The sequence below is a fragment of the Phascolarctos cinereus genome, unplaced genomic scaffold, assembly GCF_003287225.1.
Source record: "Phascolarctos cinereus isolate Bilbo 61053 unplaced genomic scaffold, phaCin_HiC Scaffold_2;HRSCAF=192, whole genome shotgun sequence".
NCBI classification, from domain to species: Eukaryota; Metazoa; Chordata; class Mammalia; order Diprotodontia; family Phascolarctidae; genus Phascolarctos; species Phascolarctos cinereus.
This window is the reverse complement of record NW_027555625.1, coordinates 312748830-312776555: the sequence shown is the minus strand read 5'-3', so window position 1 is coordinate 312776555 and position 27726 is coordinate 312748830. Positions and strand designations below refer to the sequence as shown.

Here is a 27726-nt window from a genome sequence, read left to right as displayed (position 1 = left end):
ACTGAAAATAAAGTGTTTCATTTTTAAAGGTATTTTGGCTAATGAAGTTATAGATTATGTTGAATTTTCAAAGATATTCCTGAAACTTCCCATTCTCTCTTCTGTTACTTTGGTTTCTAATGAAGACATGATACTGCTCCTCACCAAAGCCCTCTAGTTGTATCCTTGATCTTATCCCCTTTCATCTCCCCTGACAGAATTCTCCCACAATTATCCCTTTTCTCCAATATACTGGCTCCTTTCTTGTAATTTACAAACTCACCCTGGTAGCAGGTTTGTTGGGTTGTAAGTATTTGTTATCTTATCTGTTGTGTTTGTAGGTTGCAGGAAAGGAGACAGTAAATTGAGAAGAATTTAAGGATTCTCTTTGCATTTTTAAAAATTCCTCACTCCATCCTACTACCCTCTCAATCTGTCATCATTTTTCTCCCTTTAATAGCCAAACTCCTAAAAAAAAGTTTTCTCTTTGTTCTGCTTCCACTTCCTTTCTCTCTTCTTAGCTCTTTTCAATCTAGTTTCTGACCCCATCACTCAACCAAAACTACTGTGTCCTAAAATCTTTTAATTGCCAGATACAAGGGCCTTTTCTCAGTATTCACCTTTCTTGTCTATAATATTTGACACTACTGAACACCCTCTTCATCTAGACACTCTGTCTAGGTGTTTTTTTTTTTGTTTTGTTTTGTTTTTTGCTCTCTCTTAGTTCTTCTACCTGTCTGGCTATTTCCTCAGTTTCCTTTGTCTAATCATATTATGTGTTTTATTGTCTAACTGTGAGTTACCCTAAGGCTCTTCCATGAACCCTCTTCTCTGACCTGGTGATCTCATTGGCTCCAATGGATAAAGTTGTTTTCTCTGTGCAGGTGACTCCCACATCTACATATCCAAGCCTGCCCTTCCTTTAAGGTACAGCTCAGATACCATCTACTTGGAGCCTTTCTTAATTCCCTCAAATGGCTAATATTCTTCCTCTCAAACTACCTTATATTTAATTAACGAATTGGTATATATTTTAATTTCTTAATTTTATATTTATTCTACACATATATATATATATAAACATATATACACATACATACACACATTTATACTTCTTGTTTCCCCATCAGAATGTAAGTGCCTTGTGAGTAGGAATTGCTTTATTCTTTGTACTTGTATCCCCAGCACCTAGAACAGTGCCTGCCACATAGTATGTGACATAGATTGCCACATATATCTGCTACGTAGATTGATTGATTGAGTAATGAAACATAAGTCTGGAAAGATTAGCTGGAACCAGTTTGTGCAAAACTGAGGAGTTTGTATTTTGTCTTGGAGGCTATCGGGAGCCACTGAAGATTCTTAAACAGGGACATGGCATAGCCCTATACTTCAGGAATATTATTTGTAGGCTTCATGGAGGATCGATTGAATTTGGGACATACTAGAAGCTGAAAGATCAATCAGGAAGCTACTGAGATAATACAGATGACTGTGCTCCCATCACTATACCATACTACCTCTGTCACTCAGCATACCTAAAGAATCTTTCTTAACTCTTTCCACCTCTAATAATTCTGTGGCATGAACCTTGTGAACAGTGTGTATCATAGCAGAGCTAGGGGCAGTTAGGTGGCACAGTGGACAGAGCACCGGCCCTGAAGTTAGGAGGACCTGAGTTCAAATCCAGCCTCAGACCAAACACTTGACACTTACTAACTGTGTGACCCTGGGCAAGTCACTTAACCCCAATTGCCTAAAAAAAATTTTTTTTAATGATAATATTATAGCAGAGCTGAAGTTTATTTAGTTGTTCAGTAAACATTTCTTGAGATGGAAACTTTCAGAAAGTAGATTTTGTCCTAAAAACAAGTAGAGACTAACTGAGCAGCTAGGTAGCACAGTGGATAGAATGTTGGGCCTAGAGTCAGGAAGACTCATCTTCATGAGCTCAAATCCAGCTTCAGATACTTGCTAGCGGTGTGATACTGGGCAAGTCACCTAACCCTATTTGCCTTAGTTTCCTTATCTGTAAAATGAGCTGGAGAAGGAAATGGCAAACTACTACATTATCTTTGCCAAGAAAACTCCAAAAGGGATCATGAAGAATTAGACATGACTGAACAACAACAACAAAGGAGTTCTAAAAGGCAGAGGTGAGGAAGAAGTACATTCCGGGCATCGGATGACAGTCTGTTTAAAGGCCTAGACATGGGAGATGGAATGTCGTGTATTAAAAACTGCAACAAGGCTAGTTTGGCTGACTCAAAGGGCTCAAAGGGGAGTATTGTATAATAAATATGGAAAGATAGAATGGAGCCAGGTAATGAAGAGTTCTAAACACCAAAGACAATGGTTTGTATCTGAACCCAGAGGTCTTAGGAATCCATTAGAATTTGCTGAATTCATTGAGAAGGGGAATGACATGCTCAGACCTTTGCTTTAGAAATATTTAAGAGTCTTTTCATCTTTCTAGTCCCATTTCCTTTTTTTATAGAATGAAGGGGTTGGACTAGCTGATTTCTGAAATTCTTGCCAGCTCTATGTGTGATGAACCTGTCATTAGCCCCTCTAAGTCTCAGTTTTGTCATCTATAAAATGGAAAACATGACTTATATTGTCTACCCTGCAAAGCTTTTGTGATGAAAAAAAATTTCAAAAATTATAAATCAACATAAATTTGAGGTTTTTATTATTAGAGAGATACTGTATGTGATCACAGAATGTGTATATACCAAATAAAAGTTACTGGTTTTCCAAAAATTAGAATTTGATAAAATATATTTAATACTAAAACTCTATTGGATATAACTTAATCTTTTTTTGGATAGTAATATAGATGTGCACAATTGCCAGCAAATACAGAATTTAAGTCAATGGAATGTCAAGTAATATTAGGAATAGTTTGCTGAACTACAATGTTAACTATGGTAAAATAAAATTTATTAGCATCACAATTGGCCTAAATCTGATTAAATTTGATTATACATCATACAGTTTTAGTTTTACAAATGATATAAAACCAGTGATACAAGTGACATAAAACTAAATCAACCAAATGTCAAAATTATATCCAACATACTTTATTCAACTTTTATTTTCATGAGTATGCTTTTTAAACTTTCCATAATAAAGTTACATCTTATATTTTTAAGACAATCTGTTACAAGATGACCACAATATCCTGTTGGAAGACTTCAATTTGGACAAAGACATTTCTTTGCCTCTTCAGCTTCTTGAGTCGCCTGAGTCAATAATTGGTGAGTTCATATTTGCCTTTATGTACTTCCTGAAAAAATGAACATTCAAATTAAGTATCATAAGCACTAAGTTTATATGGTACTATAATACAGAGATATTAGGAGTAAGGGACCAGGTTAAGTGAGGTCAGAATACCTTCAAGTACGAGGGTTCTAGGAAAATAGGGTGGTGGTTTGAGTTCTGAGATGGCACAACACTGAAATCTTGCTGCTTGGGAAAAGGAGTGGCTATACAAGATTAGTTATGAAAGCACATTTAGGTGATTTGCCAAAGTGCTGTGCTCTTGAAATTATTTGTGTTGACCTATTTGGATACTTCAGGGACCTATGATTTTATCAGCATGGATAGAAGTTTAGATTGCAGCCCCTCTACACATTAGCAGATGGTCTTTATGAGTTTCCAGGGCTGAAAAGTATTTTTGGACTAAGTGGCAAAATACATATTATATATAAGTATGCATATGTACATACAGTTTATAATAGTGTTTTAGAATGTAACTACATAGTTACTTAATTATTAGTATTTTCCCATTTGAAATGAATATAGACTTAACTCACGTAACAATTTTTCACTTCTTTAATGAGCATATAAGTATTACAGGTATGATTAACTCCAATTCTGACTCTTTTCACTTTTCGATATTAAATTTGCTTTTGACCCTGGGATAGAAATTTGGACAGAAGGGAAGTTATGCATCAATATATCCTTATGGATCCGTAATTATTAGTGAACAATTTATAGTATGTGTCTACTGTTTTTAACTTATGTATAAGGTTACTATTGAACTTAGTTCCTGTATTATCTTATAATTTGCAACACTACTTCTTTGTGATAGATTTGTTTTCATGGTACTATCATTATGTGTTCAATAGGAGAAGCAAGCAGTTCCAAGTCTTTGTATCCATCTGACAGTCAGCAAATGAATGGAACTATGTTAATGACAGATGAAGAAGAGGAATTTACCCTCGATCCAATTGATCCTAAAGGTCAGAGTCATTTTTTGTTTTTGTTTCTTGAATATAAAGGTATTAAAACTTAGAACATAATCATATCTGGAATACTGTGGAGTATGATAATGTGTTTGAACACCATATGAAGTATGGCAAGGAGTCAGTACAATAACAGGATTTATACTACAGTAGGGGTGTAATGAAGGAACCACGAACAATGCATCCGTTATATTCAGCACTTATTAAACTCTATATCCAGTTTGGTGGTGTGTAAAATTTAAAGGTGGCTCGTTGATGAAATCTTTGGAAAAGATCTATAAGGAAATGCTCAAGACTAAGGTGAAAGACATTAGACTCCCTTACCCTAAAGCAAAAGCTTGGCATGGAAGAGACAAAATGACAATGCTAATCTTCAGATTTGTGTAGGAATTTGGTGGAGGGGTATAACAAAATAAGAGAAAATGGGCTTAAATTGTTGGTGGGAGTTAACAAATAAAACAAAGAAACCTCCTCTAGTGAGGCCTATCAGACGCTAGAATGAATTGTAAGGAAAAGTTGTGGAATTCCTTTCTCTAAAGTGCTTTAAAAGTTAGATTGGTATTCTATTTGGGAGATAGTTTGCGTGGGCAACCTGTGGGCTTGAGGACCTAGAGGGCCACCTATGGCCTAGAGACCGCTGGTTCCCCACCCCTGGTTTAGACATTTCTGCCTGAACCACCGTTTCCTAAACTCTTCCATAAAGTACTGATGTTCTATGAAAAATTATTAATGTGGGTTCTGTGATAAAATTCTAGTGTATATGTAAAAAATACTTAATATATATGACAATTTTTCTGAATGAAAAAGTCTATTTTGTTCCAAAATTTCTCTGACCCCTGTTATCCCAGTGGAAATTCTATACCTCCCAAATTCCCTGGATTAGCATTATGAGTTCCATCCAAAAGGATCTGTAGCCAAATTAGTTTGGGAACTGTTATAAAGATGACCCCAGACTCAGTTCTGAAGACTGGTGTCTCAAAGACTTTTTATTAAAGAGGTTGAAGTGCGTCATTTCAATTCTCGGCATAAGCGGATGCACTTCCTTGGAAGAAGAGAAATGCACGGGGTAAAAGAAGCCAGAGCAATCTTTATAGTTAGTAATTGCCTAACTCCTCCCTTCTGGATCAGGATTGGTCCTAATCCTTCTGGATTACAATCTTCTTTATATGCCCCACCCGTAACATACATTATGTGCCTAGAATTGTGTTATCACTCCCCCCCCCCACAGAGAAGTTAGCTTGTCTGTGCTGATTTCTTATCTACTTATGTGGAAACTTAACTCTTTCATTTCTCACAGAACTGCTGGTATAGAAGTGACAAAATGAACTAGATAATATATAGGCTCTGGAAATTTCTTCTACTTCCAGGAGTTTGTTACAAAAGTAAGCAATATTGTCCCTCTCCCCCCATGGCATCCTTCTGTTACTCACAACTATAACTTATGAGAGTAGCCACCACATGTACCATGGTTGGGACCAGAAGCAACTCTGTGTGTGTGTGTATGTGTGTGTGTGTGTGTGTGTGTATGTGTGTGTGTGTGTGTGTGTGTATGTGTGTCTGTCTGTCTATCTGTCTCTGGTGTGTGCTCTCACTGATGCTCTGAAGAACCTTTGAAAGATACTTGTCAAAGTAAGTTATTTAAGGACTACTGGCCACTAAGTGAATCTCCACCTGAACTGGACAGGAAATCAGGAGGAGGATACGGGTGGCATTTCCTCCTCCATGAAATTCTGCAGGATGCATTAGTGTACTCTTGAGACCCAGGAAAGGAAAAATCCAGCATAATATATTCTGTTGCTATGAAATCCCTCAGAGACCATTATAGTAAGGAGCTTAACTAGTCAAATATGTGGATATTTCCTAGATATTGCACAGGGAAGGAAAAGCAGACGTAAGAAGAAGCTACTTATTGATCCGGTGAAGGAGATCAGCAGCAACACCATGCATAAACAACTTATTAACTTCATGGACACACTGACTGTGTTGGAACTTGCACCCCCTACTAGGCGTTTGATGATGTGGAAGGAGACAGGAGGAGTAGATACACTTCTGTCAAGTGCTACCCAGTTTCTAATTAATCCTGAGCTTAAAATGGTAAACATTTCCGTCTTTTTATACTGATATAACATTTACATTATATATCACTAACAGAGCTGTTACACATCCTTTTTCAAAATTTTACAGTTTGAATAAATAGAATTAAAATAATTAAGAGACTAGCCTAGATGCATAGTTCATTGGGGGGGGGAACACCTGTCTTGCAGTAAGAAAACTTGGGTTCAAGTCCTGTCTCCCCTATCTGTGTGACCTTCTGTTAGTTGCTTATTGTCTCTGAGCCTCAGTTTTTATTATTTGTCAAACATGGATCATATAATCATAGTTTTAGAACTAGAAGGGAACTTTGAAGGTCATTTTACAAATGAGGAGCTGAAGTCCAAAGAAATTAAGTGAATGACTTACCCAAGGGCATGTTGATGATAAGTATCAGAGCCATGATTTGAATGTAGATCCTTGGACTCCAAATCCAGCCCTTTTTCCACTATACCATGCTGTTTTTCTTCCTCCTCTCTTATAGGGTTGTCATGTGAATCGAGGAAAATACTAGATGAAATGTACATTGTAAATGGCCAAATTCTACAAATGTTCAATATGCATTATATGTTACATTACTATTATACCTTGTCACTTCTGTGTATGTTTATATATTATTGGTTTATTTTATGGCATAATTATCTGTGTTTTGCTGATTTACTTACAAAAATTCAAGAAAATAAATGTGTTTTCACAGTTGTTTAGAAAATGCTTTCAGTCAACTGGCTTTAAACCTAGAAGAAAAACTTTACAGACGGGGTCTGAAATGGAAGAAACAAGAAACAGTGACCTGCTAGGTAAGACTTCTAATCCACAGAGACTTCTTTTACACTAAACACAGGTGTCCTTTTAGAGTATAAATGTTTATGGCTAACCTGATTCTAAATGCACCCATGTTCAAAGTCAGCCTCCAGAAAAATTTTTGAAGTTAAGGAAATTGCTACGTTGACATTCCATTTTCTTGCCTGTTTAGTGTAATTTTGATTAAAGAGATTTTGTTCATGAGAAGTATTTATGTAAGAGCTATGGCTAAAATTTGGGTTTTGATGCTCTGACAAAGGAAGTTAGCCCAAGATTACATACGAATTGAGTGACAAATACAATTTCATTATTAGCTGGATTGTTTTAAGAAGGCATATATATATGTGTGTGTGTGTGTGTGTGTGTGTGTGTGTGTGTGTGTGTGTGTATATATATATATATACACACACACATACATACATACATGTATGAATTAGAGGAACTGATTTCAAATCTAAACTTACTACCCGTGTGACATTGGGCAAGTCACCTACCACTTCCACCTTCCTCAGGTTTCAGTTTCTTCATCTATAAAGTAAGGGGGATTGGGCTTGATTGCCTCTGAGCTCTAGATCTGTAATCTAGTTTCTGCTTCCTTAGCCATACAATGAAGGGGTTGGACTTGACGAACTAGGTGAGTTTGTGATTTTTGACTTCCAAATGACTTACATGGCCAGTAAAGACTGAAATTGAAAATATATTTGATTTGATACATTTCCAACTTCCCTGATTTCATAGAGAGTACATGATGGAGTGGTAAAGGTTGAATATATTGGAAACTCACAAACAGCTAAGTACATTATATGTACTTTTAGACAATGCATTCTTTTATTCATTCCAGTCCTGGTGCTATGCAAATTACTTATCCATTCTGATCTTGAGTTCCTCATCTAGAACATGAGCATAATCTCTGTACTTCCTACCTCACAGTAAAGCTATGAGGATCAAATGAAATAAACTGAAAAGTACTACACACACAAACACATACACAGAGGAATTATCATTATTCAGCAACTGTTTATCAACTTATAAAAGGCATGTATATAGACACCTATATGAATATATGTATATACATATATACATCTGTGTATGTATGTTGTGTGTGTGTGTGTGTGTGTGTGTGTGTGTATGTGTGTGTGTATGTATGTATCTCCAATATGGTAGATCAGTCACTATTTCTTGGACTCCTTGCTTTTGGGAAAAAATATAAATTTTATTTTTATTTCTGTGCATAAGTATAGATATTCAACTACATAAAGAAGAGAAAAATAAAAAATACCATGTAAGACAAAGTCTCCACAATGGAAATTATAAACTTTATGTGTTCGTAAATTTTTGCTGCTTATAAATTATAAACCCAAACCCTTAAAAAAAAACTCTACATTGCTTTTTACATAGTAGTACCCATAGCATCCTGTTTTTTCATGATTTTTAAAAACTTCTTCACTGTGTATAACCCTGGATTTGTTGTTGTTATTATTGTCTTTAACTACATAGTTGTAGACACTGTGTGTGTATATGTGTGTTTTCATTCTGTATCACTTAATATGAGTCTTCCCATATTTCTTTGAGTCCCTCAAATTTATCATTTAATTTTGGCACTATAACATTCCATTTCATTAATATAGCCATAATTTATTTTGCCATTTGCTAACCAATGAATACCTAGCTTGTTTATAATTGTTTGATATTACAAATAATACTGCCAGGAATATTTTTGTATAGATAGGTATTTTTTTTTCTTTCAGTAAACTTAGGGAATATTTCTAGGTGGGGAATAAGGCAAAAAGGAGTAAGCATTAATCTAGTGTCTGCTCTGTGCCAGGCACTGTGCTAAGCTTTCACTTCTGATTTTTTATAGTTGTTCTTTGCATTTATATTGTTACAATCATTGTATATATTGTTTTCTTGGCTCTGATTACTTCACTCCGCATCCGTTCATACCAATCTTTCCATGTTGTTTTATTTGCGTGTACCAAAATTTGTTTAGCTATTCCCCACTTGACGAGCATCTACTTTGCTTCCAATTCTTTGCTAACAGCAAAAGTGCTATAAATATTTTTATGTATCTGGAGACTTTCTTCTTATCAATGGACTCCTTGAGGTATAAGCCTGAGGAGTGGAATCTCTGAGTCAAAGGATGTGAACATTTTAATCACTTATTTGCATAAATCCAGATTGCTTTCTAAAATAATTGTACTACTTTTCAGTTTCACCAACAATGCAATTGTATGCCTATATTCTCACAGCCTCTCCAACATTAACTATTCCTATCTTTTTTTTTTATCTTTGCCCATTTGCAGAGTGGGAGGTGAAATATTTTTTATAATTTAGTTTGATATTCTTAATGTTTTTGTCATTCTGTTGTGGGCTGAGAGGTTGAGAGGTTGTGACCCCTCAAAGACAGGACTACAGGACGGGTCATCTGCAATGAATTCACAGACTCAAGCATTCTTTAATTCAAAGTGGCAAAGATTTATTATTACGCTTTTCAGTGGGCAAGGATTCTTAAAGGATCCTGCAACCTTAGAGAGGTACAGGTAAAGTTTATATAGAATAAAATGCAATAAAACATGTGTCAAATATGCTAACTAGGTGATTCAGGGCAGGATTAGGGAGTGGTTAAGGAGTGGTCAGTTCTCAATTGAAACTCAAGATAAGAAAAATCCCATTATTCAAGAGAGTATCTGGTCCCAGACATCCTGGGCCCAGTGATAACAAACAGGAAGAATACTGATCAGCTCTGTCTGGTCCTGGAATTTGCTGACACAGGAAGGGGTGTTTTTAGTCACTCAGAGAGAAAAAGATTAATTTAGGTTTTTGTCCCTCATTGGGGCCTGATTGATCCCAAATGATTATCAAGGGACAGTGTTTCTGAGGCTAGGCAGAAATTGGGGTCCAAGTACAAGCACCCAAGCACCCCAACAATTCCATAAATTTTTTTTGTCATTTTGTCCAATTATATAATCATACTGTTAGTATTTTGATCAGTATAATATTAAATTTATAGATTAATTTGGGAAGTATTGATATTGAAAAAGTTATTAAGCATCTGCTATATTCAAGGCACTGTGCAAGGTTCTGAGACTATAAAGATGAAAAACAAAATAGTTCCTATCCTCAAGGAATTCATATTTTATTTGGGGGGACAGGAATATAACAAGTACACAGATACGCCAGTACAAAATAATTTCAAGAAGGAGAGAGCATTCACAACTGGAAGGATTGGTAAAGGTCTCACATGGGAAATGGCAGCTGAGCTGTCATCAGAAGCTAGAGTCTGAGAGGTGGAGGTGAGAAGGGAGTACATATTAGACCTTTTGTACAAAGGCATGAATGCAAGCAATACTAGCAGTCCAGTTGGGATCAGAGAGAATATGAAGGAGAGTATGGACTGAAAATAATGATAATAATAGCTAGCATTTGTATAGCATTTTATGGATTGAAAAATGCTTTACAAATACTATCTCATTTTATCCTCACAACAACCCTGGGAGGTGGGTACTATTATTATCCTCATTTTACAGATGAGGGAACTGAGGCACAGAGAATCTAAGTGACTTTCTGAAGGGCACACAACTAATATGTGTCTGAGGCCAGTTTTGAACTCAGGTCTTCCTAGCTTATTGACTTCAGCCAAGTCTAGCATTCTATCCAATGTGCCAATGGAAAGGTAGGTAAGAGACTGATTAGAGAAGCCTTTAAATACTAAACTGAGGATTTCACATTTCATATTAGAAGAGTGACTTAGCCAGATGTGTTTTTTCCTTTGAGTCTCTGCTTGCATTTGTTCCAGTTATTCTTATCTTTTGGGAGATTCTCTAAATTTGCATTAATTTTGGTATTGGTCAATAACTTTTCTGATTCACTTTTGTCTAGCTTTAGTTCCTGAATTGGCGGCTTTGTTAAAGGTCCAGGCTATACCCCCTGATGGATTTTTTGGGGTGAGGATGGTTGGCCTTAGTCTCATTCTGGGCCCCCTGGGTTCTTCTATGCTGACTTCTACCTCCCAGGGTTACACTCAGCCAGGATCTTTAAGGTTTAGAGAGTTAGAACTTCAAAGCTCTCTATGGCATATCAGGACAGAATGCTAGGCACTTAGAAGCCCTTGATGCCTGAGCTGATTGCCTTTGCTCCCCAAGGTGTGCACCCAAACCACCCTGGAGCTTTCTTAAAGGATCCTTCCACTCCTGCTCCCTCTGGACAGAGAACCCTGAAGGCTACAAGTATCTCTGGACTTTTCTGGTCCCACTGGTAAGGTATAGGTTTGTTTGCTAGTGCTAGCACTAGCTTTTGTAGCAGCCTCATTTTCTCTTGCTCGTGGGCTGCTGACTTTTTGTGAATTTCTGAGAGAAAGAAGTCACATACTATAATTTATCATTGGAGTTCATGATCATTATTCAGTCTTGTACTGTTTTAGTGTTTGCTGGCATAAGTGTGGGGGAATTGGGCAGCCTGCTACCTACCATTCAGGCAGCCATCTTGACCAGAAGTCCATTGCCTATTTATTAATATATTAAAATATGCTGTGATATCAAGTGGGGTAAAATGGTGCCATGAATAATTGGCTTGTGCAACATGCTGGGCATTTAGAAGTTAGTGGAAAGAGATGGGAGAGTGCAAGAAGGTAAGATTATAAGCATATAGATTCCATATACATACTCAACAAATGCTTGTTGATTAATTGAGTCTAAATATCCTGTAGTCTCTGTTTTCCAGTTCATCCTGTTGCCTAAGTCATGTCCTTTACACATTGGATGATGCTGGCAATCTCTGAAAATTCATATCAAACTCCCTTTCTTTATTTCTTTGTTGATTCAGGACTTCCATAATGGAAGAGCCATGTAACCTGAGAGAGTTAACTCATACAAATATGAAGAAAGATGTAACTGAAGATCTCCCATTGACTAAGTCAGAGAGTGGCAGGCATGAAGAAACCAATGAAAATGCTGACAGTGTGGTAAGTTTATGATTATTTTGGTGCAGATTTTTACATATATATAGGGAAATTCTGGTGAGGAAAGTCCTACTACCAAAGCAAAACAGCAAATGCTGTACAATTTCTAGCCTAAGAGAAGTTTTCTGGAGGCACTGATAGCTTAAATGACTTGCTCAGGGTGACATAGCCAGTGATGAAAGAGATGGGGCTTGAATCCAGGCCCTCTGGACTTAGAGACTGACTCCCACATACTATCCTTCACTGCCTGACAAGTTCATTAAATAGATTTATAAAAACATAGTCCTTTATTCTAGTTTAGTAAGAGTGATTTTCTCAAGGTGGGTGAAGAATTTTGTGTCTCCCTGTCATATCATATGTTTATACAGTAGTTCACCTCTCATACACTTCTAGTACATATATTGTTTTATAGGTTTTCTTCAGTAATTATTACAGCTCTGCAGGGTGAAACATGATCACTATCTGCTGAGCAATAGGTACCTCAGAGAGTAAATTACAAGGAATGCTATATCTAGTTTCAGACTGAAACAAAATTTTACTTATTATCTTAAATTCTTAATTTATTTAACAAATATTTATTTCATTAAGTTATTTGAAAGTTACTGTGCTAGGTACTGGGAAAGATATAAAGATAAATAATGCATTGTCCTTATCTTTGAGGAGCTTACTTTCTAGGAGGGAGGAAATAAGGCATGTAAACAGATTTTTAAAAATCCATATTCTCATTAGAAGGTGAGATCCCTGAAGGCAGGGTCGGATTTTTGCCTTTTCTTGTATCTCCACAGCTTAACACAATGCTAAGGATATGTCAAACACTTAGTAAATGCTTATTGACTGACTGAGCAAGATTTCATGTTCAAGAAGATTTCAGAGTTTTAAAAAATATGTGTTATAGAATATTCTTCTAGTTGTTACTTTATTGAACCATACAAGCTCAAGTTTTTAATTTCATTAAAAAATAAATTAATAGGGGCAGCTAGGTGGCACAGTGGATAGAGCACCAGCCCTGGAGTCAGGAGGACCCGTGTTCAAATCCGACCTCAGACACAATATACTCCCTAGCTGCGTGACTCTGGGCAAGTCACTTAACCCCAGTTGCCTCACCAAAAAAAAAAAATTAATGCATTTAAAGCTTTTTGCCATACTGCACTATGTTCTTTTTTTAAAATACAATTTTTTTTGGTTCCAGTTTCTCTCCCTCCCCCACCCATTGAGAAAGCAAGAAAAAGAAAACTCTTTATAATTATGTATAGTCATGCAAAACAAATTTATACATTAGTGATATCCAAAAAAAAAAAAGAGAAGAAAATATGCTTCAGTTTGCACTCTGAGTCCATCAGCTGTCTATCTGGAGATGGATAGGATGTTACATCATGAGTCCTTTTAGAATTGTGGTTGGTCATTGTGTTGATCAGAGTTACTAAGTCATTTATATTTCATTATCTTTACAATATTGCTCTTATTATATAAATTGTTCTTTTGGTTCTGCTCATTTTACTTTGAATCACTTCATATAAGTTTTCCCAGGATGTTCTGAAACCATCCCCTTCATCATTTCTTAGAATACAATAGCATTCAAATCATCACCATAACTTGTCCAGCCATTCCCCAATTGGGCATCCCCTCAATTCTTTATCACCACAAAAAGGGCTGCAATGAAATTTTTTGTACATATGAGTGATTTTTCTTTGATCTCTTTGGGGTATAGGCTTACTAGCATTATTGCTGGATCAAAGGGCATGCATAGTTTAATGGCCTTTGAGACATAGCTCCAATTGTTTTACAGAATGGTTAGACTAGTTTTCATCTCTACCAATAGACCAGACTATTCAGTGTTTTGTGGAAAAGAATTCAATAAACAGGTATTAAGTGACTATTGTGTGCAGGGTTGTATGCTGGAAATATAAAAGGAAGAAAATGATAGGTAAGAATGAGGTATGCATCATTTAAAAATCATAATGTGTGATAGCTTAAATTATTTACTGAAATGATAATTGATAAATGTCTTCAAGAAAATATGGTTGGCTTCTTTCTTCTATGGTAACTGAAGAGGTCTAGGGGTTTTGGGGTGCTGGGACCCCAAGATCGCGGTACCGGGCCCTGCCTGAAAGAATTCAACTCAAATCTTCTTCAGCCAGAGGAAAAGTTTATTGGTGGTAAAACATGTAGGCCGGGTGACTCCCGTAAAGCCGAGCGGGCATGAGAGGTTCTCAACCTTTTGAACCTGAGATTCTCAGCCTCTGAATGAGGGCCAAGGTGGATCTTAAATACTAAAGTAACTTTGGGTGGCCAGAGAAGGGGGTTGGGTAAAGGGTGTAGGTAACAATTCTAATTGGGGAGGTTGGCGAGATTGAATAGACAATGGGAATAGATAATGGAGGAACAGGAAGGCAGAAGTTTGAAAGGCATCTGCACAAAATCAAGGTGGGGCTAGGACTTTCAAAAGGAGATAAAGGAAGGCCTTTCTGGGGCCTATAGACAAGAGCCAGATTCTATTCAGGGCAAGGGTTGAAGGTGCATCTGAATAAGATCTAAAGGTAAGCTAGGGCTTTCAAGGGAGATGAGGGTCTGGGGCCTGTGAGTCAGATTCCCTTTGGGGCAAAGGGTGAAGATCTTGGCTTGGGCCCCTCCCTCATCAGTAACCATAATCTGCTCTCCCACTTCTGAGCATTCCCTCTGCTTTATTAGCTTCCCCTCCTCTTCTACCTTTTCGTCCCTTCCCAAAATAGTGGACAAGCCAACTTTATGTGGCATTATTTGTGTTGGAGGTGGGAAGGGACATTTTGACTTTGAGTTTTCAACTTTAAGCTCTGGTTTTCCCTTTCAGCTCCTACAAAAGTGAAGGATAACTTCAGATAGGCTTATTCTTATGTAAGGATTTGTGTACCACATGAAAAATATATGAACCAAGTAAAAAACAAAATACTCAGAGAAACAAGAATAGAATGAAACTCATGTGTAGAATAACTTAAATAAGAAAACGCAATTTCTTGGCTCTGTTTAAATGTAGCTAGAATATCTGACTATGAAAAATAGAACAAAGTATACTAGCTTGATTCCTTAAAGAATTAAGTATTTTCAGGAAGTCAAATATGTGTATAATTTTAAAAATAGTCTATTGAAGTGTAATTCATGTGCTTAATGTATTTAATAAAGTATAATTGCTTCTGTAATAACTGCTAGCTAGATAACATTTATTTTTATCTTTTTTCTCTTAGCAGGAAGCAGCTGAAATAGTTTCTTCCGGTACTGAGAAATCTTTGTCAATGAATAACCTCTCGGGAAAGGAAATCAAAAATTGCCAAATTGACTTTCAAAATGTATGTGTGATCCTGAAAAGGTTGTTAGGTAGTTTTATTTCCTAACACTTTAAGTACTCTATAGTTATTCAACACCTGCCTTTGGAGAATTCACATTACATTCATTCATTCAACAGTCATTTTATAGAGCACTTATTATTGAAGGTGCTAAGGGAGTTACAAAGACAATAAAAGTGTAGTCCCTGCACTCTTACAATGCTTTACTTTATAGGACTTACTTTCATTTAGTAGGGGGGAATGAACATCACAAATATATCTAAGCCAAAAATTCTTAACCCCAGTTCATGAACCCCAAAGGAATCCATGGATACATTTCAGGTGGTCCATAAACTTGGATGGGAAAAAAATTGCATCTTTGTTTCAACATAATGGATTTCCTTTGTAATCTTATGGTTTTTGTTTGTTTTATGCATTTCAAAGCATTATTTTGAGAAGGGTACTTAGGCTTTAACACACTACTAAAGGAGTCGTGACACAAAAAAGGTTGAAAAACCTTAATTTAAGCACTTGCTAACTTTAATACATAATACAATACAAAAAGGATAAGGAAAAACAGCTGGGCATTATAAGTAGGAAACTGCTTTGGGGTCAGGAAGACCTGAATTCAAGTTCTGCCTCTGACAAATACTGGCTGAGTAATTCTGGGCAAGTCATTCAACCTCTCAGTGCTCCAGGCTACTCTCTGAGAACAGATACAAATCTACATTGGTAAAGGGAGTTTCCTCACTAGGAGTTTTATGTACCAATGAAATCGCAGATTCTATTTTTTTTAAAGTTCAACAAATAATGAATAGTTGAGAGAATTATCAAGGGCTTTGCAAGGTTCAAGGAAGGAAAAATCATTCCAACTGGGTAGGTTATGGAATGCTTCGTGAAGGATATGACATTTGAGCTAGGTCTGAAGGATGGATAAAATTTGAACAGGTAGATATGAGTAAAGGGCATGAAGGAAGCAAGGAAAAATTATTTAATGCATCCTTATAACAAATTTAGAGGAATGGGTAATAGTATTCAGTTGTATCCTATTTTACTAATAACCAATATATAAAAATGCAAAATGTATAAAGTTACCAAGATATAAAGATCCAGATTATAAAATATAAATTAGAGAGTATTTATTCCTTTTTGCACATGGTTTCTTTGTTTTACCATCATTTGTTGTTGTTGTTTTCAGTTATGTTCTACTCTTTGTGATCCTGTTTGGGGTTTTCTAGGCAAAGATACTGGAGTGGTTTGCCATTTCCTTCTCCAGCTCATTTTACAGAAGAAGAAACTGAGGCAAATAGGGTTAAGTGACTTGCCCAGGGTCACACAGCTAGTAAGCATCTGAGGCTAGATTTGAACATGGGTCTTCCTGACTCCAGGCCCAGCATTCCACCCACTGCACCACCTAGCTGCCCATCTTTACTATAATAGTATTCCTTAAAATAGTATGTTGCCTTAGTGCATTTCAAATGATATTCAGCTTAAAAAAGGAAATGTAAACACAGCTTTTTCAGGAACATAACTATTATATGGAGAAAGGAAGACATATTTAAATTACATGAGGCCATTAAAGAAGGGAGAAGTGAAGTGGCTAAGTAGCCTAGGTCAATAGCAGATCCAGAAATAAAACCTGGTTCTCATGGCTTCTGCTAGAGTTTTTGTCTAATCAGCCAAGTAATAATAGAATGTCAGAGCAGAAAGCAGCCTCAGAGAGAAAAGCAGCAGTATTCTTTAGTGGAAATACTATTTACTGATTTAAAGTCAGGAAAAACCCGAGTTTAAATTTTGCCTCTCACACTCACTAGTTATGTGACCATGGACGTCCCAGCAAATCTCTAAGTTTTCCATAAATGTAAAATAGGCATAGTAAAACCTATAGTATTTAACTCACAGGGCCATTGTTGTTGTTATTGTTTAGATGTTCAGTCATGTCCAACTCTTTGACCCCATGGACCATAGCACACCAGACCCTTCTATCCTCCACTATCTCTCAAAGTCTGTCCAAGTTCATGTTCGTTGTTTCCATGATGCTATCTATGCATCTCATCCTCTGCCATCCCCATTTCCATTTGCCTTCAGTCTTTCCCAACATTAGGGTCTTTTCCAGTGAGTCCCCTGTTCTCATTCTGTGGCCAAAGTATTCAAGCTTCGGCTTTAGTATTTGACCTTCCAGTGAATAGCCTGAATTAATTTCATTAAGTATTGACAGATTTGACCTTCTTGCTCTCCAAGGGACTCTCAAAGACTTTTCCGGCACCACAATTGGAAGTGTTAGTTCTGTGGCCCTCAGCTTTCCTTATAGTTCAACTTTCACAGCCATACATTGGTACTGGAAAAACCATAGCTTTGATTATACAGATCTTTGTTGACAAGGTGATGTCTCTGTTTTTTAGTATGCTTTCCAGATTTGCCATAGCTTTCCTTCCAAGGAGCAAGCATCTTTTAATTTCATGGCTGTACTTGCCATCTGCAGTGATCTTTGAGCCTAAGAATATAAAATCTGATGCTATTCCATTTCTTCTTCCTCTATTTGCCAGGAAATGATGGAACCAGTTGTTAAGATCTAAGTTGTTGTTGTGTTTTTTTTCTTTTAATGGTAAACATCATGCCAGGTTTTACACTCTCTTCTTTCACCCTGATCAAGAGCCTTCTTAATTTTTCTTTACTTTCAGAATAGTATTATCTGAATATCTGAGATTGTTGATATTTCTCCCAGCTACCTTTATTCCAGCTTTCGATTCTTCCATCATGGCATTTCGCATGATGCATTCTGCATATAAATTAAATAAATATGGTGAGAATATACAGCCTTGTAGTACTCCTTTTCCAATCTTAAACCAATCAGTTGTTCCATATTCAATTCTAACTGTTGCTTCTTGGCCCCCATACAGGTTCCTCAGGAGACAAGTAAGATGATCTAGTACTCCTATCTCTTTGAGGATTTGCCATATTTTGTTGTGATCCACATGGTCTGAGGCTTTAGTGTAGTCAGTGAAGCAGAAGTAGATATTTTTCTCCCTCGCTTTCTCCATAGTCCAATCAATGTGGGCACTTTTGTCTCTAGTTCCTCTGCCTCTTTGAAAACCAGCCTGTTCTTCTGTAATTCTTGGTTCACATATTGCCAAAGCCTAGATTATAGAATCTTATGCATAAGCTAGCTGGTGTGTGAAATAAGAGCAATTGTTTAGTAATTTGAATATTCCTTGGCATTGCCCTTTTCTAGGATTGGGACTCAAATTGATTTTTTCCAATCCAGTGCCGTTGTTGTGTTTTCCAAATTTGCTGGCATATTGAGTGCAGCTGTTTAATAACATTGTCATTTAGGGTTTTAAATAGCTTAGCTGGAATTCTGTCATCTCCACTAAGCTTATTGTTAGCAGTGTTTCCAAGGCCCACTTGACTTCATTCTCCAGGATGTTTGACTCTAAAGCAATAACCACACCATCTTGGTTATCAGTGATGTTAAGATCTTTCTTGTGTAGTTCTTTTGTGTATTCTTGCCACCTTTTCTTAATCCCTTAGTACTTTGCAAACTTTAAAGGCTATGAATGTCAGCTAATATTATTTATTTAATGCCCTCAATTTACAGATAAGAGAACTGAGGTCCATGCTCTTTTAGAAAACTCTGCTCAAAATTTATCTTTAATTTATACTGCCCAAGTGAACATGCATTCCAATGGGAGACACAGGTGTATGCGTATACATACATACATATGTATATATCTATATATATCTTTATGTAGATGATTCTGAGATCCATATATCTAACTGTGTGTGTATATATATATTATTGTTCAGTGTTTCAGACATATCTGACTTTTTATGACCCCATTTGGGATTTTCTTGGCAAAGATACTGGAGTAGCTTGCCATTTCCTTTTCTAGCTCATCTTACAAGATGAGGAAACTGCAGGTTAAGTGACTTGCCCAGGGTCACACAGCTAGTAAGTGTCTGAGGCCAGATCTAAATTCAGGAAGATGAGTCTCCTGTACTTCAGACCTGGTGCTCTATCCATTGTGCCACCTAGTTGCCCTATATATCTATATCTACCTATTTATATGTGTAATATATATATATATATGTATACACATATATAATATGGAGAGAAAGAGAGATGCAAAGTACATACTGAGTAGATGGAAGATAACTTTAGAAGAGATGGCCTTAGTAGCTGAAGAGACTTGGAAAGGTTTGCACAAGGTGAGATTTGCTGACTCTTGTAGAAAACTAAGAAGCAGAGGTGAAAAAGGAGAGCGTTTCTCAAATAGGAGAGAGACAAGGAAGAGGCAGAGACAGGTGATGAAATGAACAAGGCCAGTATGACTGGCCTGTAGAGTATGTGGAGTGAAGTATGAGAAGAATGGAAAGGGAGGAAAGAGCCAGGCTATAAAGAGCTTTAAATGCCAATGCCTTTTTTATTTGATCCTAGAGGTAATAAGGAGGTACTGAAGTTTATTGGACAGGGATAGTTATGTGTGTTTTATGAAAATCACTTGGGCAGCTTTGTGGTGGGTGGATTGGAGTAAGGAAAGATTTGAGACAGGGACACCAGTTAGAAGGCTATTACAATTGTCCAGAAAAGAGGTGAGAGGTGAGATGGGCATAGGCTAATGGCTGTGTGAAAGGAGAGAAGGTAATGTAAATAAGAGATGTTGAGAACATGTCAACTACAATGATTTGACAATTGTTTGGATATATGAAATGAGTGAGGGTGAGGAGTTGAAGATGACACAAAGGTTGTGAACCAGAATGACTGGGAGGATGTTGGTGCCCTCCACAGTAATAAAGAAGTTGGGAAGAAAGCTGCTTTTAATGGGACAGATAATGAATTCCATTTGGGGCATGTTAAGTTTGAGATGCCTATGGAATATTCAGTCCAGAATGTGTAATAGGAAGTTGGTGATATAGAACTAGAAGTCAGGAGAAAGACTAGGGCTGAATATACAGATCTGAGAATAATCTGTATAGAGATAGTAACTGAACCCGTGGGAGCTGATGAGATCACCAAGTGAGATGGGGTAGACAGAAAGGGGGGCCCAGAACAGAATCTTGGGTAATACCTACAGCTAGTGGGCATGACATGGATGAAAGCCCAGCAAAGAAGCCTGAAAAGGAGTAGTCAGATAAATAGGAGACAACCAAGAGAGAGAAGCATCACAAAAATCAAAAGAGAAGAAAATGTCCAGGAAGAGAAGGTGATTAACAGTACCAAAGGGTGAAGAGAGGTCAACAAGCATGAGTGCTGAAAAGGCCATCTACTCAACTAACAATCTTTTATTCATTTATTTTATTGAAATGTTATTTTTTTTAAAGAAAGATAAGGGCTCAATTCTATCATTTTCTTTTCCATATACTTATTTTAAGAATTTTAAAACTACATGGCATATATTAGTATACAAATTTTAGGAAATTAATTGATTTCTATTAATAATAAGGCCCATTGTGGATGGTTGAATTTTGTAAGTTTTGTGAATGTAGAAAAAAAAATTACCTTCTGGGGATGCCTCTTTGCAATCTTTGGATAAAAATTCTTTGTAAATGAAAGTGATTTGTTTTTAACACAGTATAGTTTTCATTCTGTATTATGTTATGTGACAGTGTACCTGAAATGATAATTTATAAAAATTATAAAAGTAAAATTTCCCTTGGTGAAAAAAATTTGACTGCAGAAGCAAAGGATTGAAGATATAAAATTAGGCTGTTCCTATCCACTTAAAATTGAGTGGATAATAAAAGCAGTTATCTGGATAAATCAGATCAAAGCATCTCTTCCACCATCCAAACAAGAATCAAAAGGTTTTTTCATTTGTTTGAGAGGGTGAAGGGAATTACTTGAATTATTTAAATGTTTTATTTCATTCGTTCACTTTGCATACGTAGGTACAATTATCTTTATGTATGATCCTAGACCACAGACTTCAATTCAGCTGTTTTAATAACCCATTGAGATTTTCGCACAATTGATTCAGCTGCTAAATGTCCAAATAGATTAAGTGTATAGGCTTTATTGGAGTGAACTCACCAATTCTACCAAACCTTACTCTGTTTGTGCAATGGGTATATAGCCATTTTAATGGTAAAAGTGAGCAAATGTTTCATCCATACTGAGGACAGGTTAGATGGGAATATGTTCTAGTTTTAGCAGGAGCAATTTAGGATAAATGTTATAATAAAATGATCATATTTTGGACCCATCAATTTGAGATGAGGAATGGGACATAGAAACAGAATCAAGAGAACAAGTTATATTTGCAGCAAAATCTTTGAGTCTAAAGTTTTTAGTGGTATGGGAGAGGTAATTGAGAATCCCTTTCTTCAGATATTCATAAGTATGCCAAAATTTTCTGGACCAAAAGCATCTTGAACCTATGGAACTGAAGATGAATTAGGAAAGTATTCAGGGTTTCCATGCTGTACAAGAGAGGCCAATAATGTGGCTCACAAACCAAATGAGTTTTGAGTGGCATGGCATCTGGATAGAATTGTAACCTAGGTAAATTTGTCTAGCTGTTTCTTCCCTCCTGGCATGCTTTCAACTAACATTAATTTTAGGTTCCTATCTTGTGCTTCTTTGGAGAGTGTCAACAATCCCTTCTAAGGTTTTAGCTGATTAAAGTTTAATGCTTAAAAGAGGCTCTTCAAAATGATAATTAAAAGAACAAACCTATAATGGCAAAATGACAGAGAATAGGATTAATATTTTTAAACAAGGGACAGAATATACATTCTTCTTGCTCAAAATGACATCTCTGGTTTGTTACCTGCCAAAGTGGTAGAGAGGCACACTTTTGTTTTTTTTGAGGAAGACGAAAACATCAGGGAACTAGCCCCATTGCTCTATTCTTCCTGACCATGAAAAATTAAACATTGGGTGGGTAGAAATGAAAAATGTTTGCTTTTAAAACAATAGTTTAGATGGGATTTTAAAATAAAATTTTTGTTGTTGTTGTTCAGTCATGTCTGACTCTCTGTGATGCCATTTGTGGTTTTCTTGGCAAAGATACTGGAATAGTTTGCTATTTCCTTCTCCAGCTCATTTTATAGATAAAGAAACTGAGGCAAATAGGGTTAAGTGACTTGCTCAGGGTCACACAGCTGGTAAGTATCTGAGGCTGGATTTGAACTCAGGAAGAAGAGTCTTCCTGACTTCAAGTCGGTGCTCTATTCACTGCACTACCTAGCTTCTCTAAAAAAAATTTTTCTTGAAAAACTTATTGTCCTATAACCTTAAATGGTTTATATGTATATAATAATGAGCAGGGAACCATGTTCTGAAAATGCTCTTAAAAAGTCAATCACTATATCTTTATTTTAAAAAGTTACTTAAAGTATCAATAATTTTAAAAAATAAAAACAAAAATATCAATAATTTGATTTTTTAAAATTGGAAACTGTTCCTATCGAATTGAAGTATGTACTTCAACTAAATAAGTGCATATGAGTTGCTATAAAGCTAGAGAGATAGATCTCAGAATCATCTGTATAGAGATTTTATATACACACATATGTGCATTACTTTGGGGCAACAAGCAATTTGTGTCGGATAAACATGACAGATTATTATGATGCCAGCATTATTAATATTTTTATCCTCTGAAATATGTAAATAAAATAGCTATTTAACTCTTGTTTGAGAATTTTTCAGTTTAACTCTTTGATTTAAGAGTACTTCCTCTTAGCAAAATAATGTAGAAATATCATCAGACTGCCTTCCTTCTGTAAGTGTTTACATTAGGCTTGAGGAAAAAAACTAGCTTTCTAACACTTCTCACTTTGGAGCTAACCAAAGTGAAGGGGCAGCCTTAGGAAGTGTAGTGGGTGCCCCGTCATCTGAGGTCTTCAAGTCCAGGAGGACTGAGCACTCATCAGGTACATTTTAGAGAGGATCGTTGCTCAGATCCATGTTAGTCTAGATAGCTTCTGAAGTCCTTTCCAGCTTTGACATTCCATGATTCTGATCTGTTTGCTCCGTTATTGTACCATGGACTCAGGGCAGCATTCACTGTTACTCTGCCAACAAGCAGAGTTGGGCAACAGCGTGGGGTAGGGGAGGAGGGAAAGTGAAGCCTGAGAATGGTTCTCCCCTTCAAGTTAGTGAATAATTATTGCCAAAGACTTGGCACACTACTCTGAGAAGCTGTTGACCCCTACTGTAGAAAAAACACTAAGCACTGTAAATTACTTTTGAGGTATCCTATCACCTATTTCATTTAGATACGGAAATTTATGAAGCGTTTAGAATCATAGAATGTTAGCACTGGAAGAGAATTAGAGAGCATCTGAGTCCAACACGTTTGAAAGAACTTCATACATTCTCTATAGTTACATGCAGGCATCTATAGTTACATCTGTACCTGTCCAAAGATATAGGTCATCAAAAATTGGAACTATTCCCAACCAAACTGATTTCTTCACTTTTTTTTAGCAGAAAGGGGAAAAGCATCTAAAATCTTTAATAAAGACAAATATAGAATTTTCTTTTGAAATACTTTTCATCTGTCTTTTCGACAGGAGGAGTCTTTGGAAAATGACCAAATTACTGAGGAAAAAAGGTGGAATCAAAGAACACTTCAGATGTTAGACTATTTACGGGTAAGAAAAGAAATACTGACTTGCTGAAAACTACCAGACATTGATAAAATGACAAGGAGTAAGTTATTCTAGAGATTGGCGACCTGTGGCATGTGAGATCCATAAATTCAGGAAAATACTTGTGCTAAAAAGGCCTTAGATATCATCTGATCCAACTCACTTATTTTGAAGATAAGGAATTTAAGCCTCAAAATGGCGAGGGGAGTTTCAGATATCCCCAAATGTTAGTGCTCTCCTTCCCAAACTACATTATTCTCTTTATATTTATTCTTTATACACTTACATAGGTGTCTCCCATTAGAATGTAACCTCTTTAAGGATATTTGTATCCCTAGTGCCTAGCTCAGTGCCTGGCATAATAGGTGATTATTGCTTTTTTGATTAATGGATTGAAGTCTTTGGCCCAAGGTCATGCACAGTTAGTTGCATTCCTCGGTTCTCTTTAAACCTACTCTATGATTCTTTCCACTTATTCTGTTGTTATAACCAGGCAAAATTAAAGGTATAGTTGTAGGCAAAAATGTGAAGTTTGGCTCCCTATCAGTTTACCCCTTCCTCCTCCAAGTACATATCTTGTATTCTGCTGCTCTCATCTGTCTGACAATCACTGCTATGGTATAGTTCACTGACAGTTGACAACAGGTTAAAATATGACTCCTTTCCAGGGATAGTATATAAACAGAAAAGTTATCCTTATGACTTGTGAACCTCACCCCCACCCTTTCAAGGAAGTAAATAATGAGGAATTGGTATAGCCCTTTGAGGTCATTATAGCACCTGAGCTAAGTCCTATAATATCAGATAGAATAATGATTTGGATATACCTGGAGTCAAAAGGCCTGATTAAAGCCCTTGTTATTTAGTTGTTTTCAACTGTGTCTGACTCTGGGTTTTCTTGGCAAAGATACTAGAATGCTTTGCCATTTCCTTCTGCAGCTCATTTTACAGATGAGGAAACTGAGGCAAACAGGGTTAAGTGACTTATCCAGAGTCACCCAGCTAGTAAGTGTCTGAGGCTAGATTTGAATTCAGGAAGAGTCTTCCTGATTCTGGGCTTAAAAAATCTAGCTGCCCCATTTAAAGTCAAGTCCTAGCTTTCAAATAGATGTATGATCTTAGACAAGGTATTTCATGTCCTTAAACCTCAGTTTCTTCATCTATAAGATGGAGATAATAATACTTATGACTAGCTTTCCATAAATGGTAAAGTGATAGACATGAACTATTATTAGAAACCACATGCTGAAATATGGGATTTGAAGTTAAAGGATTTTGATTTGAATACTGGCTCAGCTACCTATTGTTGACATTGAGCAAGTCATTTAATGTCTCTGAAATTCAATTTTCTCTTCTGTAAAATGAGGGGTTTTGACTCAGTGAATTTGAAGTTCCTTTCTGGCTCTAAATTTTGTGATTCTATTTATGTCAAATTTAGGCTTTTTATCATTAAGTGATATTTTGATAAAATTTAGCCACAATATATTATCATTTCTACATCCAGAGATATAATGTCTTCTCTCAAAATGATCTTGATGATGTTCATTACATACCCTGAAGTCTACTTTTGACTCTCTTTTTTTTTTTCCTTTTCTCCTTTCTTCCCTTTCTCAGCATTGCAACAAGATGGGAATTAAGTCTTTTAGCCTGATGAAACTCTGCAGAAACAGCGACCAAAAGCAAGCCGCTGCCAAGTTTTATAGCTTCCTTGTCCTGAAGAAGCAGCACGCCATTGAGCTTAGTCAGAGTGCCCCCTATGCAGACGTTATAGCAACAGTGGGACCAATGTTCCATCAAATGTGAGCACCAGTGAGAAATCCCAAAGCCTGTGGGGCTGTGTCTGCCAAAGAATTTCTATCTAGATCTTTCAATTCTTTGTAGAGTAACTGTAGAACCAGCTAAAAGTCTGGCCCATAGTTGATAGGAAGTCTTACCACTTTCTGTCTCTTAGACCAGAATGAGAGATGAACACTAGAGTGTACATGTGTTCATGAATGATTAATTATAATAATACAGTTTTTTTAATAATCTAGTTTAAAATATTTTATCTAAGCGTATTCATCTAGCTGAACATTACATTGAATTTTAAATAGATTTACAATGGACAATCAATTTTGTTTTTATCTTTTAGAAGTGTGTCAGTGTGTTTAGAAATTATTTCAGAATGAAAGAGAAATGCTTCTCTTATAACTGGAATATTTTGCATTGAATTATTCAAACTTTATTGAGTTAATTAGCACTTAACTATTTCCTATTATTGTCCAATGGATAATATAATTTATATTCTACTTGGTATAATACATGTGTTTTATTTAGCCTAAGTGCCTTATTTTATAGTCCTTGACATTCATCCTCAATGAATCAAATCACTTGTGTCCTACAAGTCATTAATGTTCCCTGTTTGTTATTTGACACTCATTTATATTTTTATAAACATGTTAACTTGAAAATGTTACTATCCATACTTGCAGAAATGATACAGATCACTGAAATAAACATTCTTCTCTTGCTAAGCGTTCACAAATTAGCATGTGTTAAGTGCCAGAAAGAATATCTAAAGTTAATAGCCAACGTTATTCTTATTTCAAAATGAGATTTAGAAATATCTCCCATTATGCTTTTAGAACTCCCTAGGACCTTTATTCCATGCTCATAGCACTTATTAAAATACCAGTAAAAACACCCCGAATCATGCTAAAAATCTAAAATGACATTCAAATGTACTTCTCCTTAAGAGATGGATGGTTTAAGAATCATGTTAGCACTGGCAGGGCCTCTAGAACATAAAATGCCCAAGCTAGAAGATATGTTAGGGATTATTTACGTAGCTCTGGCTTGACCATACTCCCAGCTCCCTGCCCAAAGATCAGGGTTAAAGGCAGATCTCAGGAATTTAGGTAAATACTCCTCCCATTTTTAGTTCAATCCCTCTTCTTTAAAAAGACACAAACTGAAAGTCCTAGAGAGTTAACCCTTTTCTTTCTCCCTATCAGACTTTGAACTAGGGAAGAAGCAAGCAGAAAAGGTAAAAAGTGAAGCCCTCTCTGACAGAGATCCATTTAATTCATAGTTAACAAAGGGTAATGGGCCCTTTCATGAAATTTTGCTTGTGTGCCCGAAATAATAAATATATCACCTCATGAGTATATTTTGATTCCAGTATTATAACATCATAAATTGATGCTGTCTCTATTAAGAAATTATTTAACACTGAAATATGAAGTTACATTAAACAAATTGCATTTTAATTCAGAACTAGAGTCAGAGAATATTAGAGCTAGAAGAGACTTCAGAGACCCTCTTGTCCAACCCCCTCGTTTTTTGAATAAGGAAACTGAGAGAAGTAGCATACACTCATTCCCACAGCTACTTTGAAGCAGGGTTCCAACTAGCATACAAATCCGCAGTCATTGTTCTTTCTCTTGATACACAGGTTATCTTTTCATTAAGGAAAGTAATATACAGGTAAACTTTCCAAATCCAATTGAAATATAATTAATTTCAGTTCTCACTAGCCTCTATGTTATGAGTATTAATGCACAATAAGGATAAGGAATTATTTTTTAGATTAAAACCTTTTATTTTATACTTCCAATCTCCTACTAGTGTGATTTTCCTCACCATTCAATTAGGATTCTGGTTAATATTTATTATTCTAGTATATTGCAACAAAGTCACCTGGTCTGTGATGCATCCATGATAATAATCCTTCATCAGCTGCTTCTTCTCTGTCTAGAATGGTGGTTGAGAATGC

At 36.2% G+C, this 27726-nt stretch overlaps 1 protein-coding gene and 1 long non-coding RNA gene across 2 annotated transcripts in view; one reads left to right on the top strand and one right to left on the bottom strand.

Annotated features, from left to right (window-relative positions):
• The window catches only part of RAD21L1 (RAD21 cohesin complex component like 1), a 54114-nt gene extending 27985 nt beyond the window's left edge, over window positions 1-26129 (top strand). Inside the window, 8 exon segments of the mRNA XM_078150188.1 lie at window positions 3135-3239; window positions 4113-4226; window positions 6094-6323; window positions 7018-7114; window positions 11939-12081; window positions 15297-15398; window positions 23895-23975; window positions 25587-26129. Of these exon segments, the coding sequence (XP_078006314.1) occupies window positions 3135-3239; window positions 4113-4226; window positions 6094-6323; window positions 7018-7114; window positions 11939-12081; window positions 15297-15398; window positions 23895-23975; window positions 25587-25775 (1061 nt within the window). The 3' untranslated portion in view covers window positions 25776-26129.
• On the bottom strand, window positions 3041-27726 carry LOC110211391 (uncharacterized). Its single transcript, XR_002325383.2, has 3 exons — window positions 27651-27726; window positions 6690-6830; window positions 3041-3268 (listed from the first exon to the last, which is right to left on the bottom strand). It is a non-coding gene; the product is annotated as an uncharacterized LOC110211391 (long non-coding RNA).